We start from the raw sequence: 23775 nt of genomic DNA, 5'->3' as shown, positions 1-23775 counted from the left end.
GTACATAAAAAAAAAAAAAAAAAGATTAGTCATCTGAAAAGCACACTTGTGAAACAACTTTAATGTATTATTCTCACTTTGTTTCCTACTTCAGTGGGTATGTCAAAAGCAAAAGGCTTAAGAATATGAGAATAGTGAAGCACTGCAGTAGGCCTACTGTCCCATGCTAGGCAACTCCTACTTGAAAGTTAAGACACATGTGCAACATCTGGTTATCTTTATTGTAGACGTTTTGCCATCCAGTGGCTTTATCAATACAGATTCAAGGACATAACTAGAAGACAGTAGAACTATATATAAAAGATGAGGTAATCAGTCCCTCAGCCTTGGAGTTGGTGTGAAGAGCACCATGGTTGTAGAGATTCTGAAGCACAGGCAAGGAGGCTGGCACTTATGTAGGCATCAGTGGATAGGGCAATTGTGATGAAACAGGCCTGTTTTGGAAGAAAATGCCAAAGAGAACCTACATTACGCAGGAGGAAAAGGCACTTCCAGGACACAATCCTATGAAAGACAGGCTAACTCTTTTGTTATGTGGCAATGCTAGTGGGGATTTCAAAGCGAGGCCTTTACTGGTGTATCACTCTGAAAATGCCAGAGTATTAAAGAAAAACAGTGTTGTCAAAGAGTAAATTGTGTGTGATGTGGAAGGCTAAGAGTAAGGCATGGGTTACTAGGGAAATTTTCCTGGAATGGTTCAATGAAGTGTTTGGCTCGATTGTGAAGAAATACCACCTGGATAATAAATTGCCACTCCAGTGCCTACTGTTAATGTACAATGCTCCCGCTCATCCTCCAGACTTGGAAGACCAATTGTCTAAGGAATTCAGTTCTGTAACAGTGAACAGTTCTTGCCTCCTAACACCACTCCTCTCCTCTAGCCCATGAACCAGAAGATCACTGCAAACTTCAAAAAACTGTACACCAAAAGCAATGTTTCAAAGTTGCTTTGACATAACCTCAGACTCTGAATTGACCCTAGGAGAGTTCTGGAAGAATCACTTAAGTATCTTCCACTGCATAGGCCTTATAGATAAAGCTTGGCAGGGAGTGACTTCCAGGACGATGAACTCTGCTTGGGGAAAACTGGTGCCAGATTGTGTCCAAAAGAAGGATTTTGAAAGGTTTCAGGCTGACCCTGTCGACCCTACACCTGTTGTGCAATCAATTGTGGCATTGGGGAATTCCACGGGGTTGGATGTGAGTGGCCAGGATGTGGAAGAGTTGGTGGAGGACCACAATGAAGAGCTAACCACAGACCACAGCTCAGGAAATTGCTTTAGAGGAGGAGGAAGAGAGATAGAAGAAGGTGCCTTCTTCAAAGATTAAGGAGATTTGTGCAATGTGGACTAAAGTGTATTCATTTGTGGAGGAACATCACCCTGAGAAAGCTGCTGCAATCCATGCTGGTGACTTTTACAATGACAATGCCATGTCCCATTTTAGGCAAATCTTAGAAAGACACCAGAAACAGACCTATCTGGACAGATATTTTGTGTGACAGGGGTCCAGTGACTCTCAAGCTGGTCCTAGTGGCATTAAAAAACAAAGGAGGGAAGTGACCCCGGATAAGGACTTGGTACCTAGAGTCCTTATGGAGCGGGATTCCCCTTCCAAGCAATAACCTCTCTTCCCTCTCCCCTCCTCCCTGTCTTCCATCCAGCAACAACAGCCTTCAATAAAGGTAAATGTCAAATGTAATGTTCATTCTTTTGTGCATGTAACTATCTTTAGGTAAAAAAAAATTTTTTTTGTTGATACTTCTGGGTGTCTGCAACAGATTAATTCCATTTCTATTATTTCTTATGGGGAAAATGGTTTCGGTTTTGGCCGATGGCTCTGAAATGGATTAAACACGAAAACCGAGGGTCCACTGTACATTAATGCATAACAAATTAATGAAAACAGAACATCATGATCATAGTTCTATTCCTAGGGTTGAAAGTACGTTATTGTGGTTATATTGCCTTAGTACATGCCTGGTAACTAAATGCAGTACAAGTACAGGTCAGCCATCACTGATCTAGCAATCAATAATCCGGTTCCATCACTAATCCAGCACTTATTTTGGCAAGCATAATTTCAAATTTAGCTGTTAGTTTACGTGCATTCTAATCTAACCACTCTGTGATCTGGCAAAATCATGAATCCAGCACCCTACAGGTCCCAATGATGCCGGATTAGTGATGGTCGACCTGTAGAGAACACACTGTACATTAAGGCAAGTTTAAACTCTTGCTCGACTTCAAATGTAAAGAAAAGGTAATTAAGTGACTTGTACAACTCTACCCAAGTTAATTAACTGACCTGCACAATTCTGCCCAAGGTAATGGCTTTATTCCAGTTGGACATATTTTCAAAGTTGTAAACCATTTCATTAAACAACCAAGTTGAATCAATATCAACCACACCCTGAAAAAGAGAAAAGATCAAACTTGTAAAATTGAACTGAAGTGCTGGAGATAGGAGGATGAATCTATGAGGATCCTTACAATGGTATATGCAAGCTATCAAGTTAGAGATGGCAGAGTTAGTTCTAACAATGAGCATATAATGATGACACTCTCTTATTACAATTATAAACCAATATTGAATAAAAGTCATTTTATCATGACTTGAACAATTCACAAGTAATCCACAACTGAAATGAAAGCCTTAGACAACATTTTGGTCCATTCTGGATCAATACATTTTCTTGGTAATGGATGGACCAAAAAATTTAAAGTTTCCTCTCTAAATTGTAGATCAGTTGTGAAACTCGTAACAAGGAAGATAGGAAGGAGACCGTCTGCTTTTTTTTTTTTTTTAGGGTATTAGTAATGATCCTACATCACTTGTGTTGTATTTAACCTCATGCCACTTGTATATACAATACTGAACAACTGTATTTGCCATTACATTAACAAAAACATCACCTGGGTACCACAGTGGTCAGGCATATTTGGTGACTATTTATGAAGACTTCAAGAATATATCCTGCTAAATACCAGTTTAACTGTCCAATGCCTGGTCTGTACTATGTCATGGTGTGACCTATGCCATTTGTGACCATATCATACTGAGGGATATCCAGTTTCTTTTTCACCCATGATAATTCTCTGGAGTACTTAACAGAGCAATTACTCTCAAACATATATTAAGCTCAGTTCAGTACTATTCTCTCCTACTCATAAGATATTACTCACCTGGTCATAATATTTTCCTTAATACTATATATACAAATTACCAAAAAGGGAATAATTAAGCACTATATGGAGAATTTACAATGATTTATTACAAAACTATGAAAATATTAGTGCATACAGAAAAGCTCGGCAGCAATTACAGTGGACCCCTGCATACCGCTGGCATCACATAACGTTAAATCCGCATAGCGATACATTTTATCGCTAAAATTTTGCCTCGCATATCGCTAAAAAACCCGCTCAACGCTATTCGTCCGAGATGCGTCTAATGTGCGGCCTGAGCCAGCCTCATATGTTCCGCTGGTGGCATTGTTTACCAGCCAGCCTCCGCGGTAACATCCAAGCATACAATCGGAACATTTCGTATTATTACAGTGCTTTTGGTGATTTTATCTGCAAAATAAATGACCATGGGCCAACCCTACAGGAATAAGGGTGAGAATTACTATAGAGATGAAGGAAGAGATCATTGCTAAGTATGAAAGTGGAGTGCGTGTCTCCGAGCTGGCCAGGTTGTATAGTAAACCCCAATCAACCATCACTACTATTGTGTCAAACAAAACGGCAATCAAGGAAGCTGTTCTTGCCAAAGGTTCAACTGTGTTTTCGAAACAGAGATCGCAAGTGATGGAAGCTGTTGAGAGACTCTTATTGGTATGGATAAATGAAAAACAGATAGCAGGAGATAGCATCTCTCAAGTGATCATAAGTGAAAAGGCTAGGAAGTTGCATGAGGATTTAATTAAAAAAATGCCTGCAACTAGTGATGATGTGAGTGAATTTAAGGCCAGCAAAGGTTGGTTTGAGAGATTTAAGAAGCGTAGTGGAATACATAGTGTGATAAGGCATGGGGAGGCTGCCAGTTCGGACCACAAAGCAGCTGAAAAATATGTGCAGGAATTCAAGGAGTACATAGACAGTGAAGGACTGAAACCTGAACAAGTGTTTAATTGTGATGAAACAGGCCTGTTTTGGAAGAAAATGCCAAGCAGGACCTACATTACTCAGGAGGAAAAGGCACTCCCAGGACATAAGCCTATGAAAGACAGGCTTACTCTGTTGATGTGTTCCAATGCTAGTGGTGATTGCAAAGTGAAGCCTTTATTGGTGTATCACTCTGAAACTCCCAGACCGTTCAGGCAAAAAGAATATCCTCAAGGCTAATTTGTGTGTGCTGTGGAGGGCAAACAGTAAGGCATGGGTCACTAGGGACTTTTTCTATGACTGGTTACACCAAGCATTTGCCCCCAATGTGAAAGATTACCTAACTGAAAAGAAATTAGACCTTAAGTGCCTCCTGGTGTTAGACAATGCCCCTGGTCATCCTACAGACGTGGCAGAGCGACTTTATGGGGACATGAGCTTCATTAAGGTGAAGTTTTTGCCTCCTAATACCACTCCTCTCCTGCAGCCCATGGACCAGCAGGTTATTGCAAACTTCAAAAAACTGTACACAAAAGCTCTGTTTGAAAGGTGCTTTGTAGTGACCTGAGAAACTCAATTGACTCTAAGAGAGTTTTGGAGAGAGCACTTTAATATCCTCAATTGTGTAAACCTTATAGGTAAGGCTTGGGAGGGAGTGACTAAGAGGACCTTGAACTCTGCTGGGAAGAAACTGTGGCCAGAATGTGTAGACAAAAGGGATTTTGAAGGGTTTGAGGCTAACCCTGGGAATCCTATGTCAGTTGAGGAATCCATTGTGGCATTGGGAAAGTCTTTGGGGTTGGAGGTTAGTGGGGATGATGTGGAAGAGTTGGTGGAGGAGGACAATGAAGAACTAACCACTGATGAACTGATAGATCAACTTCAACAGCAAGAGGCCAGACCTGAAGAAACTGCTTCGGAGGAGGGGAGAGAGAAATTGAAGAAGTTGCCTACTTCAAAGATTAAGGAAATGTGTGGAATGTGGCTTAAAGTGCAAACCTTTTTTGATGACAATCACCCTAACACAGCTATTGCAAGCCGTGCTGGTGACTATTACACTGACACTGTTGTGAAACACTTTAGGAAAGTCATAAAGGAACGAGAGGTACAGGCCACTATGGACAGATATGTTGTGCGACAGAAGTCCAGTGACTCTGAAGCTGGTCCTAGTGGCATTAAAAGAAGAGAAGTAACCCCAGAAAAGGACTTGACACCTCAAGTCTTAATGGAAGGGGATTCCCTTTCTAAACACTAAGACTCTCTCCTCCCATCCCATCAATCATCACCAGATCTTCAATAAAGGTAAGTGTCATGTAACTGTGCATGCATTTTTCAGTTTGTGTGTATTAAAATTAATATTTCATGTGGTAAAATTTTTTTTTTCATACTTTGGGGTGTCTTGCATGGATTAATTTGATTTCCATTATTTCTTATGGGGAAAATTCATTCGCATAACGATAATTTCGCATAACAATGAGCTCTCAGGAACGGATTAATATCGTTATGCGGGTGTCCACTGTACTTAGTTACTCGTAATTCAGCAGCCCTCTGTTACCAGATACTTGAGGTCCACATAAATAATGGTGCCTCTCTCCTTATCTTCCAAACAAATTCTAGCAGATTCTTATGAGTGAGGGTATATTCCAAATATTTCTGTGTTGATTCTGACCTCTGCTTATAAGAGGCCTACCGTTACCTCTTACATCTAACACTTGGCCCATAGGCTCACAGCTACATGTATCTACAGTATATCTTAACCATTCCCACGAGAACTTTCCCCACAAGTTCTCTAACTCTTAGTTCACCAATTTCTAGACTTGGCTCCTCCAAAGGTGGGGCTTTTACCCATACAGTCTTGATAAGCAAAATGAGTAAGACACATGTGCAGCATTCAGGTATCTTTATCCTAAAATGTTTCACCTACACAGTGGGATTCTTCAGTCAAATACAGAGGAGGCAGCAGAAGAGTGGAGATGTAGAGATGATGTAATCAGTCCATCACCTTAAAAGTAGTAATTTTGAGGTGATCATTCTCTCAGCCTAAAGAAGAGTTTTGCTCCACAGCCTGGAACCACGTGAAGCTGAAGTACCAAACTGGAGACTTGTATACTGGCACAGGCGAGATGCAGAGAATCTTGAAGACAACAGAAGAGGGGGGTGCCCAGTAGTAGAAGCAAGAATTGAGACATGTTTTGGAATAAAGATACATAACTACTGCATGTCTCGCTTATCAACAAGCCAGTACAATGGACCCTCAGTTAACGATGCCATCGGACAGCAATAAAATCGGATACCGATATGTTTTGCGTCAAAATATCAGCTCGGCTAACGATAAGAAACTCAGTTAAGGACATTCGTCCAGAACGTGTCCGCACGACCTGAGCCACCTGGGCCACCCGGCCACTCAAGTGTGTCATTGTTTACAAGCCAGTGCGGATAATTCCACACATACATGCAATACATTTTGTATTATTCCATTGTTTTTAGTGCTTGTAACTGCTAAATAAGCCACCATGGGCCCAAAGAAAGCATCTAGTGCCAGTCCTGTGGTAAAGAGAGTAAGAAATACTATTGAACTGAAGAAAGAGATCATCGCAAAATACAAAAGTGGAGTGTGTGTCTCCGAGCTGGCCAGGTTACATAACAAACCCCATTCAACTATTGCTACTATCTTGGCCAAGGAAAAGGCAATCAAGGAAGCTGTTGTTGCAAATGGTGCAAATATGCTTACAGAACAGAGATTGCAAATACTACACGAAGATGTGGAGAGGCTGTTGTTGGTGTGGCTCAACGAGAAACAATCAACCCCACGTTAGCCACCCAGGATGACCCAAGAAAGTCAGTGCATCATTGAGGACTGTCTAACTTATTTCCATTGGGGTCCTTAATCTTGTCCCTCAGGATGCGACCCACACAAGTCGACTAACACCCAGGTGAACAAGAAAAAATGCCTGGAACTAGTGCTCGTAATGGTGAATTTAAGGCCAGCAAAGGCTGGTTTGAGAGATTTAACCCGTAAATGGTCCAAACGTATATATACGTTCTTACCGCTAGTGCCCCAAACGTATATAAACATTTTATTTTTCCTGCCTTCAAATATGGCACAATTGGCCTGAGATGCCTTGTCACCATAGAATGGGCCATAACACTCAGTGTGCACCATATTAAAAAAATCTGGGACCACTTACTACTTTGTGGGAGCACCAGTTCAAATGAGTGCCAGCTTGAGCAAACAGCGGGGCAAACACCTGGGATTCACCGATTTCATGTAGTATTAACTCTCCCATTTGAAAAGGAAAGTGATGTTGACCCTGAGTTTAGTGGCTTTGAGGTGGATGTGGCCATAAGTGGTCGAGGAAATATAAAAAATCTCGATAATAACCCATGTGCAACACCCCTTCAGAATGTCTTACAACCTATGCCCTAAGTATAGAGAAACAATTCTGGAACATAATACAGTGGACCCCCGCATACCGTTGGCATCACATAACGTTTAATCCGCATACCGATACATTTTATCGCTAAAATTTTGCCTCGCATACCGCTTAAAAACCCGCTCACCGCTGTTCGTCCGAGACGCGTCCAATGTGCGCCTTAGCCAGCCTCACATGTTCCGCCGGTGGCATTGTTTACCAGCCAGCCTCCGCGGTAGCATCCAAGCATACAATCGTAACATTTCGTATTATTACAGTGTTTTTGGTGATTTTATCTGGAAAATAAGTGACCATGGGCCCCAAGAAAGCTTCTAGTGCCAACCCTACAGCAATAAGGGTGAGAATTACTATGGATATGAAGAAAAAGATCATTGATAAGTATGAAAGTGGAGTGGGTGTTTCCGAGCTGGCCAGGTTGTATAATAAACCCCAATCAACCATCGCTACTATTGGTGGTACAGCTGCTGCTGCTGCACTGTCAGCTGCTGCTGCTGCTGTAGCATCGTCTGCTGCTGCTGTAGCACTGTTGTTGGTGTGGCTTATTGAGAATATACCAAGAAACAATTAACCCCAGAGGATTTGCCACCCAGGATAACCCAAAAAAGTCAGTGTCATCGAAGACTGTCTAACTTATTTCCATTGGGGTCCTTAATCTTGTCTCCCAGGATGCAACCCACACCAGTCGACTAACACCCAGGTGAACAGGGAAAAATGCCTGGAACTAGTGCTCATATTGGTGAATTTAAAGCCAGCAAAAGTTGGTTTGAGAGATTTAAGAATCGTAGTGACATACACAGTGTGATAAGGCATGTTCTGGAAGAAAATACCAAACAGGACCTACAGTACTCAGGAGGAAAAGGCACTCCCAGGACACAGTGTCTCATCAGTCATTACTGCATCTTCAATAAAGGTAAGTGTCATTTATTCTTCATTTAGTAGACTAGTACATGCACAATATATACTGTGCATGTACTACTCTACTATTGTGCATGTATCCTTCTCTTTGTGTGTAGGAAAATGTATATTTCACGTGGTAAAATTTTTTTTTTCATACTTTTGGGTGTCTTGCACGGATTAATTTGATTTCCATTATTTCTTATGGGGAAAATTCATTCGCATACCGATTATTTCGCATACCAATGAGCCCTCTTGCACGGATTAAAATCGGTATGCGGGGGTCCACTGTACTTGTTCAGCAGGCTAGCTGGCTGGCTGACTGGCTGCTGGCAGCTTGACTCCGTTTGTTTGTCTGTGTCTATGTCTATCTCTGTCTGTCTCTATCTCTGTTTCTGTCTATCTCTGTACTCACCTAGTTGTACTCACCTAGCTGAGGTTGCAGGGGTCGAGTCCAAGCTCCTGGCCCTGCCTCTTCACTGGTCGCTACTAGGTCACTCTCCCTGAACCGTGAGCTTTATCATACCTATGCTTAAAGTTTAGCTATGTATGGATCCTGCCTCCATTACATCGCTTCCCAAACTATTCCACTTCCTGACCACTCTGTGGCTGAAGAAATACTTCCTAACATCCCTGTGATTCATCTGTGTCTTCAACTCCCAACTGTGTCCCCTTGTTGCTGTGTCCCATCTCTGGAACATCCTGTCTTTGTCCACCTTGTCAATTCCTCTCAGTATTTTGTATGTCGTTATCATGTCCCCCCTACCTCTCCTGTCCTCCAGTGTCATCAGGTTGATTTCCCTTAACATCTCGTAGGACACACCTCTTAGCTCTGGGACTAGTCTTGTTGCAAACCTTTGCACTGTCTCTAGTTTCTTTATGTGCTTGGCTAGGTGTGGGTTCCAAACTGGTGCCGCATACTCCAATATGGTCCTAACGTACACGGTGTACAGGGTCCTGAACGATTCCTTATTAAGATGTCGGAATGCTGTTCTGAGGTTTGATAGGCGCCTATATGCTGCAGCAGTTATTTGGTTGATGTGTGCTTCAGATGTGCCTGGTGTTATACTCACCCCAAGATCTTTTTCCTTGAGTGAGGTTTGTAGCCTCTGGTCCCCTAGACTGTACTCTGTCTGTGGTCTTCTTTGCCCTTCCCCAATCTTCATGACTTTGCACTTGGTGGGGTTGAACTCCAGGACTCGACTCCAGGAGCCAATTGCTGGACCAGGTCTGCAGCCTGTCCAGATCCCTTTGTAGTTCTGCGTGTCTCTATCTCTGTCTGTCTCTGTCTTTGTCTCTGTCTATCTGTCTGTCTCTATCTCTTTCAATCCATCTCTATCTCTGTCTCACAGGTACATACAAATACAATTACACATAGTGTAAATTACCTAGGATAACTCAAATCTAGACAAAATGCTATACTCTGTTTGAAGATATGAGTAAATATGATGACGCAGTCTTGTGGCTCTCTCTTGAGACAAAGAGTTAGATGGATAGACAGATAGACAGGGAGCTTGACAGACAAATAGACAGACAAACATGTTTGTGTACCAGTAAAAACAAAGCGAGGGCTGATGCTCATCAAATGTCACCTCTAATCTTTTCTTATCAAGTCTTATCACCGCACCCTCATGTGTTCTCATCAAATGCCAACTCTTATCTAATGTTATCTCATCTTATCATTGTCAGGGGTGGACTGGAGATTTTCTTCTTCTTTTCTTCTTCTTCTTTTTTTCTTCTTCTATACTTCCACATATCCAAAACATTGCTAGGACCTATAAATACTTTGCATATATTCCAAGACAATAGTAAATGGCCAAGGCAGGTGTAAATGTCCACCTGTCAGTATGTTTGTGACAATTTGAGTACAATTTCAGTACCTGATATTAGTGTCAGAACAAAGACTGGTTATGAAATGACAAGAACTACTATAAATTGTAATTATCAGAACATAAAAATTATGTAAATAATATGAAAAATAGAAAAAAAAAGGTATATCGGCAACACTTTTGTAAGCAGCAGGACTCGATGTTGCTGTTATGTGAGCATCCAGTGCCAACTTCTCGGCCTCATATCTCTGTAAGTACTGACCCTAATTTTTTTTTATCCTATAACACTTAGAAAAATGTGCTCTTTATTTTCACTAAAAAAAAAAAAAATGATTTTTTTTATTTTTCAAAATATTCGGGGCACTGAGGTAGTGAACGTATATATACATTTGGACCGTTTACGGGTTAAGAATCTTAGTGGCATACACTTTCTGATAAGGCATGACGAAGCTGAAAAATTCCAACCCCAACAAGTGTTCAATTGTGATGAAACAGGCCTGTTCTTGAAGAAAATGCCAAACAGGACCTACATTATTCAGGAGGAAAAGGCACTCCCAGGACACAAGCCTATGAAAGACAGGCTAACTCTCATGTTTTGTTGTAATGCTAGTGGGGATTGCAGAGTGAAGCCTTTACTCGTGTATCACTCTGAAAATCCCGGAGTGTTCAAGAAAAACAGTGTCTCATCACTCATCAATACTCTTCAATAAAGGTGTCATTTTAGTATTTATTTATGTATTTACTCTGCACGTCTCATTGTTTTCTGTGTAGGAAAATGTATATTTCATGTAAAAAAATGATTTTTTTTAATACTTTCGGGTGTCTGGAACGGATTAATTGGATTTCCATTATTTCTTATGGGGAAAATTAATTTGGATAACGATAAAATCAGTTAAGGACAAGCTCTCTGGAACGGATTAATATCAATAACTGAGGGTCCACTGTATTATATACCATTGTTATATCCATAGTACTTACTGGCTAACTCACTGGGTTTCTTGTGCCTTGTTACAGTGAGGACCTCTGAAGACAACAGTGTCCAGATGGCTCTGCTGCCACCCATTACTTAACCCTTTCAGGGTCCGTCCCGTAGATCTACGGCTGGTCGGTGAGTGTCCAAACCGTAGATCTATGCCAAAATTCTAGCGCCGTCAAATTTAGCGCAAAAGCGCTCATAGGCCTACATGTGAGAGAATGGGTCTGCGCCGTGGGTGTGCGCCATAAACAAAAAATCTAGGCGCCTGCATAGCATTGTGGGAACGCCGGCTCAGTCACCCTTGTTCACCATGCCTCGTCGCAAGTCAGCTCTCACTCCCCGGAAAATTGGGACTCTCCTCTTCCTGTCTGATAGTTCTGACACTGATGGAAGTGGAAATGAAGACGAATTCTACGGCTTTGATAAGTTAGTGACCGAAAATAATGACCAGGATATCGATAATGGTGCAGAAAACCCCAACGATCCTCGACCTTCTACCTCTGGTGTGGGCACTCGTGACTCACGGTCGGGTGTTCCTAAACGTAAGAGAAAACTAATATTTTCCCGTGGCCTGGCCTCTGACTTCAGTAATGACGATGATTCTGACGTGGATTGTGATTTTATTGTGTTCGACGATCATTCGAGTAGTGATAGTGAGGAAACATATTCACCAGTGAAGCGTCGGTATGTTCGCCACCGCATGCGCTTGGGTAGTGTACCCTATGCTGTGCCCAGGGGACGGAGTACATCCCAGAGTACATCCCGGAGTACATCCCGTGGCCCTACACCCGTTTTAGGTAGTGATAGTGAGGATGATGTGGCTACACTTGGCATGGATGGGCCACAGGCATCAGTGGATGGTGTTAGTGGGGCTGGTGGTGGTAGTGGCACCGCCATGTGTGACTCACTGTGCCATGCGGGGACCCACGCTGCTGACTCGTCAGTTCAAGGACAAAGCGGAGCGTCACCCACCAGCCCGCCACAACCACCCGTACAACCAGCCTATGATGTCCAGTATCCACCAGCAAACCGTATCTGGGATTGGCAGCAAAATCCCAATTTTGTTCCCAGCCCTCACCACTTTGATGACTCTCAAAGTGGAATTCTACCTACCTGTTCCCTTGGAACCACGGCCAATGAACTGGAATTCTTTGAATTATTCTTTGACCAGCCATTGATGGAAATTATTGTCAGGGAAAGTAATAAGTATTTTCAGTACACCATGGCAAATACGATCTTATCACCACAGTCAAGACTACACAGGTGGAAAGAGACGACTGTTGCAGAAATGTATTTGCTTTTTGCAACAATAATGCTTATGCCTCACGTCTATAAGCATAATATAAAAGCGTACTGGTCCACAGATCGGCTAATTTGTACCCCATCCTTCAGTAAAATAATACCAGTGAACAGGTTTATCTTACTGTTACGTATGTTGCACTTCTCTGACAAAACCAGGCCTGACAGAAGTGACAGGTTATACAAGATTAGAAATGTTTTCATGTATCTCAAACAAAAGTTCAGGATATACTTTTATCCATTCAAGAATCTTGTAATTGACGAGTCTTTGATTTTGTTCAAAGGTAGACTGTCATTCAAGCAGTATATACCGAGCAAGAGGAACCGCTTTGGTATAAAATTGTTTGTACTCTGTGATTGTGACAGTGGCCTGGTGTTGGATATTGTTGTATACACGGGTAGTAAAACATTGAAAGATACCAAGATGTTATTGGGTATATCAGGTGACGTAGTGAGAAACATGATGGCACCTTATCTTGGTAAGGGCCATACATTATATACCGATAACTGGTACACAAGCCCATTACTCAGTGATTTCATGCGAGTGAACAAGACAGATGTGTGTGGCACAGTGCGTTCTAATCGTAAACATATGCCCAGGCTCAACGCAGGTGTTCGTGGTGATGACGTGCAGGTGTTTACTGCCAATGACATCATGGCATTACGGTGGCATGACAAACGAGATGTCACATTGTTGACAACCATTCACCGTAATGAAATGCAAGACAGTGGCAAAGTTGATCGAGTGACTAATGAACGTATTCGAAAACCAGTGACAGTGATTGATTATACACAAAACATGCGCTTGGTTGACAAGTGTGACATGCAGATTGGTTTTGTTGACTGTGTTCGTAAGAGTTACAAGTGGTACATGAAACTTTTCTTCCATCTCATGGACATTTCAATGCTGAATGCATATAATATGTACCAAATAAAGACTGGTAACAGACCACCGTATGGTGAATTTTGTTTGTCTGTTGTCAGACAACTCATAATGAAGTACCAGGTAACAACACCTGCAATACAACATGGTCCTCGAATTCATCACAATATACCCAAGCGTTTGAGGAGAGAAGGTGATCATTTCATAATACAGCTTCCTTCAACTCAAAAGAAATTTGCTCAGAAGAGATGCATTGTCTGTGCACAAACAAAACGACGGCAACAAAGACGCAAAGACACTCGGTTTATGTGTGAGGAATGTAAGGTGCCTCTGTGCACGGTGCCTTGTTTCAAGGAGTTCCACAAGCTCCAGCAGTTCTAAAACCATGTCCAGTGATTGTAAATATGTAAATATATAATAGAACATTAGTATTATACAATATTTGTGCATGTTTATTGTAATAAACAACAGTGGTAAACAATAATATGATAATAACTTTAGTGCGGTTATTGTGTTCAATACAGTGAGTATATATATATCAATTATATACAGTATTGGTCTCTCAGGCCCCAAATGTTAGTAGGAATAGAAAAAAATTGTTAAAGAAAAGAAAAAACAACTAAAACAACAAAATAATATAATACGCGTATGTGGAATTCGTCGATGTTGCCGCCACCACATCATTTTCTACAAACTTCTTGGCACTGTATCTCGGTAAGTACTGATCAGATTCTAATTTTTTTTGTTTTATTACCTTCACAAAAATATGCTCTTTAATTCTGTAAGAAAAAATAATTTTTTTTTTTTTCAAAATTTCTTGGACACTGGTGCGTGACTTCAGATTTTGGCCTTGGACCCTGAAAGGGTTAAGACTCTAAAGGTATCTCATAGTCTGGGAAATGGGCATGACACAACATTAATTTGCTTCTCACTCACACTCTGTATCACCTTACAAGATAAAAAAAAATGTGGCTTAATTTCCCTCACAAACTATGTGAGGTGTGACCTCTTCTGGTATGATTTATGTCAGGTGTGGCTTTTGTCTGGTATGACATATGCATAGTATGGCCCATGACAGGTGTGAGCTATGCCAAGTACAAGCTATGCTAAGTGTGAGCTATATCAGGTGTGAGCTAGGCCAGGTGTGAGGTAAGCCAGGTGTGAGCTAAGCCAGGTGTGAGCTATGCCAAGTGTGAGCTATGCCAAGTATGAGCTATACCAGGTGTGAGCTAGGTCAGGTGTGAGCTATGCCAAGTGTGAGCTATGCCAAGTGTGAGCTATGCCAGGTGTGATGAGCTATGCCAAGTGTGAGCTATGCCAAGTGTGACCTTTTTTTTTATTAACACATCAGCCATTTTCCGCCAAGGTAGGGTGACCTGGAAAAGAAGAAACACTTTCATCCTCATTCACTCCATCACTATCTTATTAGAGGCATGCCTACACTACAGTTATAAAACTGCAACTTATCAACACCCCTCCTTCAGAGTACAGGCACTGTACTTCCCACCTCCAGGACTCAAGTCTGGCCTGCCAGTTTCCCTGAATCCCTTCATAAATTTTATCTTGCTCACACTCCAACAATATGTCAAGTCCTAAAAACCATTTGTCTCCACTTGCTATCTTACATGCTCATGCATGCTTGCTGGAAGTCCAAGCCCCTCGCACACAAAATATCCTTTTCCCCCTCCCTCCAACCTTTCCTAGGCCGACCCCTACTCCACCTTCCTTCCACTACAGATTTATAAGCTCTCCAGGTCAATTCTATTCTGTTCCATCCTCTCTAAATGTCTGAACCACCTCAACAACCCCTCTTCAGCTCTCTGGATAATATTTTAGTAACCCCGCACCTCCTCCTAATTTCCAAATTACAGATTCTCTGCATTATATTCACTCCACACATTTCCCTCAAACACATTTCCACTGCCTCCAGCCTTCTCCTTGTTGTATCATTCACCACCCATGCTTCACACCCATATAAGAGCATTGGTATGACTATACTCTTATACATTCCCCTTTTTGCTTCCATGGATAACGTTCTTTCTTTCCACAGACTCCTCAGTGCACCATTTACCTTTTTCCCCATCATCAATTCTATGCATCACTTCGTCTTTTATAGACCCATCTGCTTACAAGTCCACTCCCGAATATCTGAATACATTCACTTCCTCCACACACCTTCCCTCCAATCTGGTATCCAATTTTTCATTATCTAAATTATTTGTTATCTTCATCACCTTACTCTTTCCTATGTTCACTTTCAATTTCCTTCTTTTACATACCCTTCCAAACTCATCCACTATGCAACTTCTCTTCAGAATCTCCCAAAAGCACAGTGTCATCAGCAAAGAGCAACTGTGACAACTCCAACTTTGTGTCAGATTCTTTATCTTTTAACCCCACACTTCTTGCCAACACCTGAGCATTTGCTTCTCTTACAACCCCATCTATAAATATATCGAACAACCATGGTGACAGCACACATCCCTGTCTAAGGCCTACTTTTACTAAAAAATAATCTTACTCTCTCCTACAAACTAACCTGAGCCTCATTATCCTCATACAAACTCTTCACTGCTTTCAGTAGCCTACCTCCTATTCTATACATCTGCAACATCTGCCACATTGGCTCCCTATCCACCCTATCATATGCCCTTTCCAAATCCATAAATACCACAAAAACTTCTGCACTTTATTTAAATGCTGTTCACCTATATATTTCACTGTGAACACTTGGTCTACATACCCCGTACCCTTCCTTAAGTCTTCTTGTTCCTCTGCATTCCTGCTCTTCATGTGACCTAGTATAACCTGTAACAGTTGTGACCTAGGCCAAGTGTAACCAAGACAAGGAGTGACCTATGCCAGGTCCCTTGATAGATGGCCAGGACCTTTACAATGTTAAATAACAAAATACCAACAGATTTAAAGGTTAAGACTAACACTTACCATGAGTTTATATATTTTGGATCCTTTGGACCCGAGTTTGGAGTAGACTGTGTCACCATGAGAGCTCTCCTTCTCTAGGGTCCAGCCCGATGAGTGGAGGGTCTCCCAGGCCCTGTGCAGTGCTTCCAAGCCTCTAGTCTGTAACTGTCTCTCCTGGAAAGAAATAATTTATGCTCTTTATGTTTTGTTTTTTTAACATATGCAGTGCTATTACACAATAATCATGAGCAAGCAATAAAAGATGCAAAACAAACGAGGGAGTTGAATGATTTCCCTAGGCTTTTCGTATTGCTTTTCATGTTGTTTCTGCAACACTGCAGAAATTGCAGTGTTGCAGAAACAGTAGGAAATACAGCCAGATTCATTCAGGGAATGACTCACTTACTCTCACTCTCTCTCTCTCTTTCTCTCTCTCTCTCTGTCTGTCTGTCTCTGTCTGTCTATCTGTCTCTCTCTGGAGAGGGTCATTCCCCTGAACAAATTTCCTTGGATTTCCTACTCGATTTCTGCAATACTGCAAGCTTCTGATGTGATGATTGTATAATGAAAGGCCTGGAGCTATCACTCAGCTCCCCATGTGGTTGTTACCTACAGTACTATGATGATAGCCAGTCACTTATCAGGTTTGATCCAAGGGACATTAGCTACATTTCCTTGAATCAAGAGCCCTTCACCAACTTCAAGGTTTTATGTTGTTCTACCAAAGTGGTAGTGGACACAGATTTAAAACACATGAAATTTTGAAAAGTTTCCAGACATAACAGAGTGATGCAGAGCTTAATGGAGGACGTAAACAAACAGACTGGCGTGCGGGCGCCATATACGTAAATGAACCTGGGGAGGGAGTCATATAAACAAATTTTGGTCGTAATTTGAAATGTCCATATTAGTGCATCACCTTAAAGTAAAGTGCTTATTTTTATATTTCATAAGGCAGGACCCTACTGTTCCTTCTTTCCCATTGCACTCGCAGTCTGATGGTGAATGGTGGACCTGTGGCATGAGGCATGGTGGAGGAGGGACATGAGATAAGGCGGCATATGGTGGAGTGAGTGCCGGCGGTCCTTTGTCTGCCCACCCAGCATGCCATGTGGCCCAAGCACCATGCCATCCCTCCCCCCTCCTCCTCCTCCATCTCAGCATATTTCCCTTCATGAGCAGTATTACTATCAGTGGCTGGGGTTTTAGATCATAACCTCCCACTACCCTTGAGGACTGCATATGGCACACTGCCTGAGCATAGGCAATAACACCTAAAGGTACACTTTACTGGGAAATAATGTACATCGCTGTCACTTGAAGAATCCTCTAGGGGCATAAAATCAATCTTGTCATCACTGATATCACTTTCACTATTATCATTACCAAAACTGCGGGAAAATGTAAATTTTCACTTACATTGTAGCCTCCGAGTAGCAACACTGGCCATCCCAGAGGTGCTTGGCTCATGGTCTGATGTAGTCACACTGCCCACCTCAAAGATGCTGGACTGAGGGTCTGGTGTGGCCACACTGACCACACCAGAGGTGCTTGGCTGAGGGTCTGGTGTGGCCACACTACCCATGCTGGCCACCCCAGATGTAATGGGCTGAGGGTCACCCTTGATCATTTGTGTCCACATCTGCCTCAGATCCAATAAACTCAGGTTCTATATCACTTTCCTCGAATAAGAAAGTGTTGATACGACGGGGCGTGAGTGAATCCCAGGAGTTTGCCATAATGTTGATCCAATCTGGTACTGAAACTGACTGGTGCTCCCATGTGGTACTGTGGGGCCTCCTATTTTTTTAATATGCACTCCAAGTGCACAGACCTATTCTCTCATGTCTGTGCCTCTCAGGCCTATCGCGCCAAATTTGAAGGCAGGAAAAATAAAACCGATTTACATTTGGAGAGTTAGCAGTAAGAACACAGAACTACATTCTTACTCAAACTACATTAACCCAAACTACATTTATTCAGCTGGCTACTAAGATATAATAAGAGATAATCACAAAATTTATTCTTGTCCCAATTAATTTGCACACTCCTGTACTATGAAGTACATAGTAGATAGATGCTGGTCATCTTCCTATGTCTCCCACATCATCTGCATTGTTACTGCTGGAGCTTTACAGCTCCTTCGACTCAGAATTAGTTATTCTGGGTTACCACTAGACCACATCTGTAAGCTCATCTAGCCACCAGGTAAGATATGAAAAATTACTATACTGTACTCTTCTGTATTGTGTTATGATGTACTTTTAACTCATTTTCTTTTCGAGTACAGGTAATACTGTATTATACTCTAGTTTCTTACTATTTCTGGTAGTCAATCAATACAAGAAAACAAAGTCTGTGTCATTGGGCATTTGTCTCTGTTCGGTAGTCGATAGATTAAGCAGATTTTTTTTTTTTTCAACAAGTGGGCCGTCTCCCACCGAGGCAGGGTGACCCAAAAAAGAAAGAAAATCCCCAAAAAGAAAATACTTTCATCATCATTCAACACTTTCACCACACTCGCACATTATCACTGTTTTTGCAGAGGTGCTCAGAATACAACAGTTTAGAAGCATACACATATAAAGATACACAACATATCCCTCCAAACTACCAATATCCCAAACCCCTCCTTTAAAGTGCGGGCATTGTACTTCCCATTTCCAGGACTCAAGTCCGACTATATGAAAATAACTGGTTTCCCTGAATCCCTTCACTAAATATTACCCTGCTCACACTCCAACAGATCGTCAGGTCCCAAGTACCATTTGTCTCCATTCACTCCTATCTAACACACTCACGCACGCTTGCTGGAAGTCCAAGCCCCTTGCCCACAAAACCTCCTTTACCCCCTCTCTCCAACCCTTTTGAGGACGAACTCTATCCCGCCTTCCTTCCCCTATAGATTTATATGCTTTCCATGTCAATCTACTTTGATCCATTCTCTCTAAATGACCAAACCACCTCAACAACCCCTCTTCTGCCCTCTGACTAATACTTTTATTAACTCCACACCTTTTCCTAATTTCCACACTCCGAATTTTCTGCATAATATTTACACCACACATTGCCCTTAAACAGGACATCTCCACTGCCTCCAACCGTCTACTCGCTGCTGCATTTACCACCCAAGCTTCACACCCATATAAGAGTGTTGGTACTACTATACTTTCATACATTCCCTTCTTTGCCTCCATAGATAATGTTTTTTGACTCCACATATACCTCAATGCACCACTCACCTTTTTTCCCTCATCAATTCTATGATTAACCTCATCCTTCATAAATCCATAAATACTCCTTGAATTCATGCACATATTTTTCAGCCGCTTTGTGGTCCGAACTGGCAGCCTCACCATGCCGTATCACACTATGGATGCCACTACGCTTCTTAAATCTCTCAAACCAACCTTTGCTGGCCTTAAATTCACTCACATCATCACTAGTTGCAGGCATTTTTTTAATTAAATCGTCATGCAACTTCCTAGCCTTTTCACATATGATCGCTTGAGAGACGCTATCTCCTGCTAGCTGTTTTTCATTTATCCACACCAATAAGAGTCTCTCAACATCTTCCATCACTTGCGATCTTTGTTTCGAAAACACAGTTAAACCTTTGGCAACAACAGCTTCCTTGATTGCCGTTTTCTTGCCCACAATAGAAGAGATGGTTGATTTTGGTTTCTTGTACAACCTGACCAGGTCGGTGATACGTACTCCACTTTCATACTTATCAATGATCTCTTTCTTCATTTCAATGGGTATTCTTACCCTTTGAGGTGTAGGGTTGGCACTAGAAGCTTTCTTGGGGCCCATGGTCACTTATTTTCCAGAAACAGCACCGAAAACACTGTAATAATACGAAATATTCCGAGTGTATGCTTGAATGTTACCGCGGAGGCTGGCTGGTAAACAATGGCATGGGCGGCACATGTGAGGCTGGCTGAGGGCGCACATTGGACGCGTCTCGGACGAAGGCCGCTGAGCGGGTTTTTGTCCACTATGCGGGGCAAAATTTTAGCGAACAAAGCGTCCGCTATGCGGATTGTTCGCTATGCAAGGCGTTCGCTATGCGGGGGTACACTGTATTTGTTTCGTGATTTAATTATTATAATAATAATAAAAATATTATAAGGTAAAAGTTTCACAAACTCTTACAAATGTACATGAATGAACTAAAACTGGACACGTATTAATACCGTCTATTTCGCCTGACTGAGTGATCGTCCACAACCTGTTCAGTTTGTTTGTATACGCTGTCTGAGCTCGGTGTATCATTAAATGTTGTATATTACGTTAATATACACATTTTCATTAATCCATCCGTGATATTTTTTTCAAAATTATATAATAAACACGATACATAACATAAATACATAACAACATATGTGTAGAGAACCTAGGATAACCCAAAAAAGTCAGAGTGACTTACTTCCATTGCCTTCACTCAGAGCATCATTTCTTCTCAAAATGATGTTACATGAGAATGGGAGTGTTCTTCTTTATTTATTCTACCGTATCAATGTAGAGACAACCTGTACACAATGTAACTTGTACACAAACCAGACGTGTATACTTCGTTTACAAAACTTACCTTCGCCTGGTTTGTTTACATAACTCTGCGCCTGTCCTCTCTCATGCACTCATTCTTTCTCTCTGGTATGGTAGCCTGGCTGACTACCATACATACCACACTTGATTTTTTACAATAAATACTACTCATCTCACCCTATATTTTAAGGTAAGTAATGAGTGAACTGTATATACATTTTATCGCTCTGGGATGCTTAAATATCATAGAATAGTATGTGTGGGTGGGGTGGCCTGGTAAGGTAGCCTGGCTGATTACCATACATACCACACTTGATTTCTTACAATAAATACTACTTGTCTCACCCTAGATTAAGACTATAAATATTTTAAGGTAAGTAATGAGTGCACTATGTGTGTATTGTACTTTTTTATTGTTTTTTTGATGCCTGGTTCTATTGCTAACATAATATATGTTAGTGTAAACTTGTTATCTAGTGTTTGTATGCATTTGTAAGTGGAAAAAAAGGGTGTTCCACTTTACGGCGGTAGCCTGGAACCTAACCCGCCGTATAAGTGGGGCCCTCCTGTATGTAATTTTTCAGCCATCAGTGAATGAAATATGCTGACATAACACCCCCTAGGGGTAATTTATAATCTTACAAATTATAACTCTTTACAGCCCGTTGAGAGATGACTTAGACAGCTTCTCAAGACCTCGTCTGCAGGGGCGGCTGTGCAGGCGATGAGCTGTCTTTCTAAGTTACGTACAAACTCTTTAAACTTAGCTGGTAATGCCATTTCTCAACATATTGGTCGTGCTCGAACCGGATAAAGGCCACACTGTGGTCCAAATACGTTGTACTACAGTGTACAAATAACCTACGAGCCAAGGTCCTTCGAAAAAAGCTGTAAAACTAGTGTTTTACAATATAAATCAGTATAAATGAGTCCCTCCAGACTCAATCACAGAGAATGGGCAGCCAAAAGAAAACGGGCACTCACCCAGCATTCACCCAAAGAAAACAGGAGCTGAGTGACTCACCCAACATGAAAACGGGGAATGGCACCCTGCATCCACTGCTCCAAACTCGAAGAAGTGCTGACTAAGACAACAACAACCCAAGTGATGTTCGGTTTGTCTGAGTGTATATACACATAGTGTTTATAATGTTTATATACAGAAATTAACCCTTTGACTGTCGAAGGGCCCAATCCTGAAGTTGCTCCTGGTGTCGCAAAATATTCGAAAAAAAAAATATTATTTTTTCTTATGAAAATGTTAAGATTATTTTTCTGATTGTTTTAGTCCCCAAAAATTTTTTTTCCCATCAGTACTTACCGAGATATAGAGTCCTGAAGTTTGCTGAAATTGATCTGCTGGCGGCAACAGCGGCGACTGCCGCTCACCCGGTAAACTTTTATTTACTTGTATTCGATGGTTTCTTGTTTTTTTCACTATTTTATTTTTTCAGATAACTTTTGTGGCCTGTGAGACCAAATTATTGTGCAATGTTCAAATATACACTCGTTGAATGTAACACAATTATAGCAAAAACACTCGTATCATTATAATGTTTCTAAAACTTGTTTACACAAACAAACAATGTAAACAAATGTTTATTACGATTGCTTTATAATATATATACATATGTACAATCACTGGACACTTTATTAGAAGTGCTGCAGCTTGTGGAATTCTTTGAAACATGGGTATAAGCACAATGGTGTCTTACACTCCTCACACATAAAACGAGTGTCTCTGCGTTTTTGTGTGCGTTTTGTGGTATGTCCACAGACAAAACACCTCTTCTGAGCATTTTTCTTGGCAGTAGTAGCAGGCAGTGGTATGGGGTAGTGATCACCAGGCCTCAGACGAGAGGACATGTGTTGATAATTTCGTGGGCGCTGGTCTATTGCAAGTGTTGTTTCTTGGTACTTGAATATTATTTGTCTGATGACTGACAAACAAAATTCACCATATTTGGGTTTGTTCTTGGTCTTCAACTTATACATATTATAAGCATTCAGCATGGAAATGTCAAGAAGATGGAAAAACAGTTTTATGTACCACTTATAACTCTTGCGAACACAGTCAGCAAACCCAATCTGCATGTCACATTTGTCCACTAAGCGCATATTGAGGTTGTAATCCATACACAAATAACCCGCACATAAAAGACAGAAGCTTACGACGACGTTTCGGTCCGACTTGGACCATTGACAAAGTCACACTAACAGAGGAGGAGCAGGATGGCTATATATAGGCAGGAAGAGGTGGAGGTAGTAGTAGTGGTAGTAGTAGTAGTAGTAGTAGTACAAGAATTGTATATAATACCGACAGGATGAAATGACACATGCACAACACCCGGGCATCCCCACCGTAGACGTTTCGCCATCCAGCCAGCCACTGGATGGCGAAACGTCCACAACAAAGACAACCAGACGCCGCACATGTGTCTAATTTCATCAGTAGATGTAGTAGAAGAAGAAGAGGTAGTAGTAGTGGTAGTGGTAGAAGTGGGAAATAAGGAAGACGAGCCAGTCAAATACAAAGGAAGGGGAGCACTGCAAGAGAGCTAGAAACCCACAGAGGGAGAGCAAGCGCACCGAGGTGCGTGAAAGGGGAAGTGGTGAAATAAAATAAAGAAGGAACAGAAACAAGAGACAGGAGAGAGAAAGACAACCCAGAGGAGAAAAGGAGAGAGGAAAGGGGAAGAGGAAGAAGAAAAAGAAGAAGAAGAAAAAAATGAGGATTCAGGTTAAGTCAGGTTAAGTAATCCATCACAGATGCAGGTTTTACAATAGGTTCATTGGTCTCTCTATTCTGCTTGCCAGTCTCTACCATTTCGTGTCGGTGAACTGATGTCAGCAGTGTGACATCACGTTTGTCATG

General features: G+C 41.6%; 1 protein-coding gene across 3 annotated transcripts in view; it reads right to left on the bottom strand.

The window, feature by feature from the left end:
• The window catches only part of Start1 (Steroidogenic acute regulatory protein-like), a 368052-nt gene that overhangs the window by 35538 nt on the left and 308739 nt on the right, over nt 1-23775 (bottom strand). For all 3 annotated transcript variants that reach the window (XM_070084953.1, XM_070084954.1, XM_070084955.1), the window contains 2 exons: nt 16371-16523; nt 2308-2412 (listed from right to left, as the gene is read on the bottom strand). In XM_070084953.1, coding sequence (XP_069941054.1) covers nt 2308-2412; nt 16371-16523 — 258 coding nt within the window. The remainder of the gene's footprint in view (nt 1-2307; nt 2413-16370; nt 16524-23775) is intronic.

The sequence above is a fragment of the Cherax quadricarinatus genome, chromosome 14, assembly GCF_038502225.1.
Source record: "Cherax quadricarinatus isolate ZL_2023a chromosome 14, ASM3850222v1, whole genome shotgun sequence".
Classification (NCBI taxonomy): Eukaryota; Metazoa; Arthropoda; class Malacostraca; order Decapoda; family Parastacidae; genus Cherax; species Cherax quadricarinatus.
Note: the sequence above shows the minus strand (reverse complement) of the source record. Positions and strands in the feature narration are given on the sequence as shown.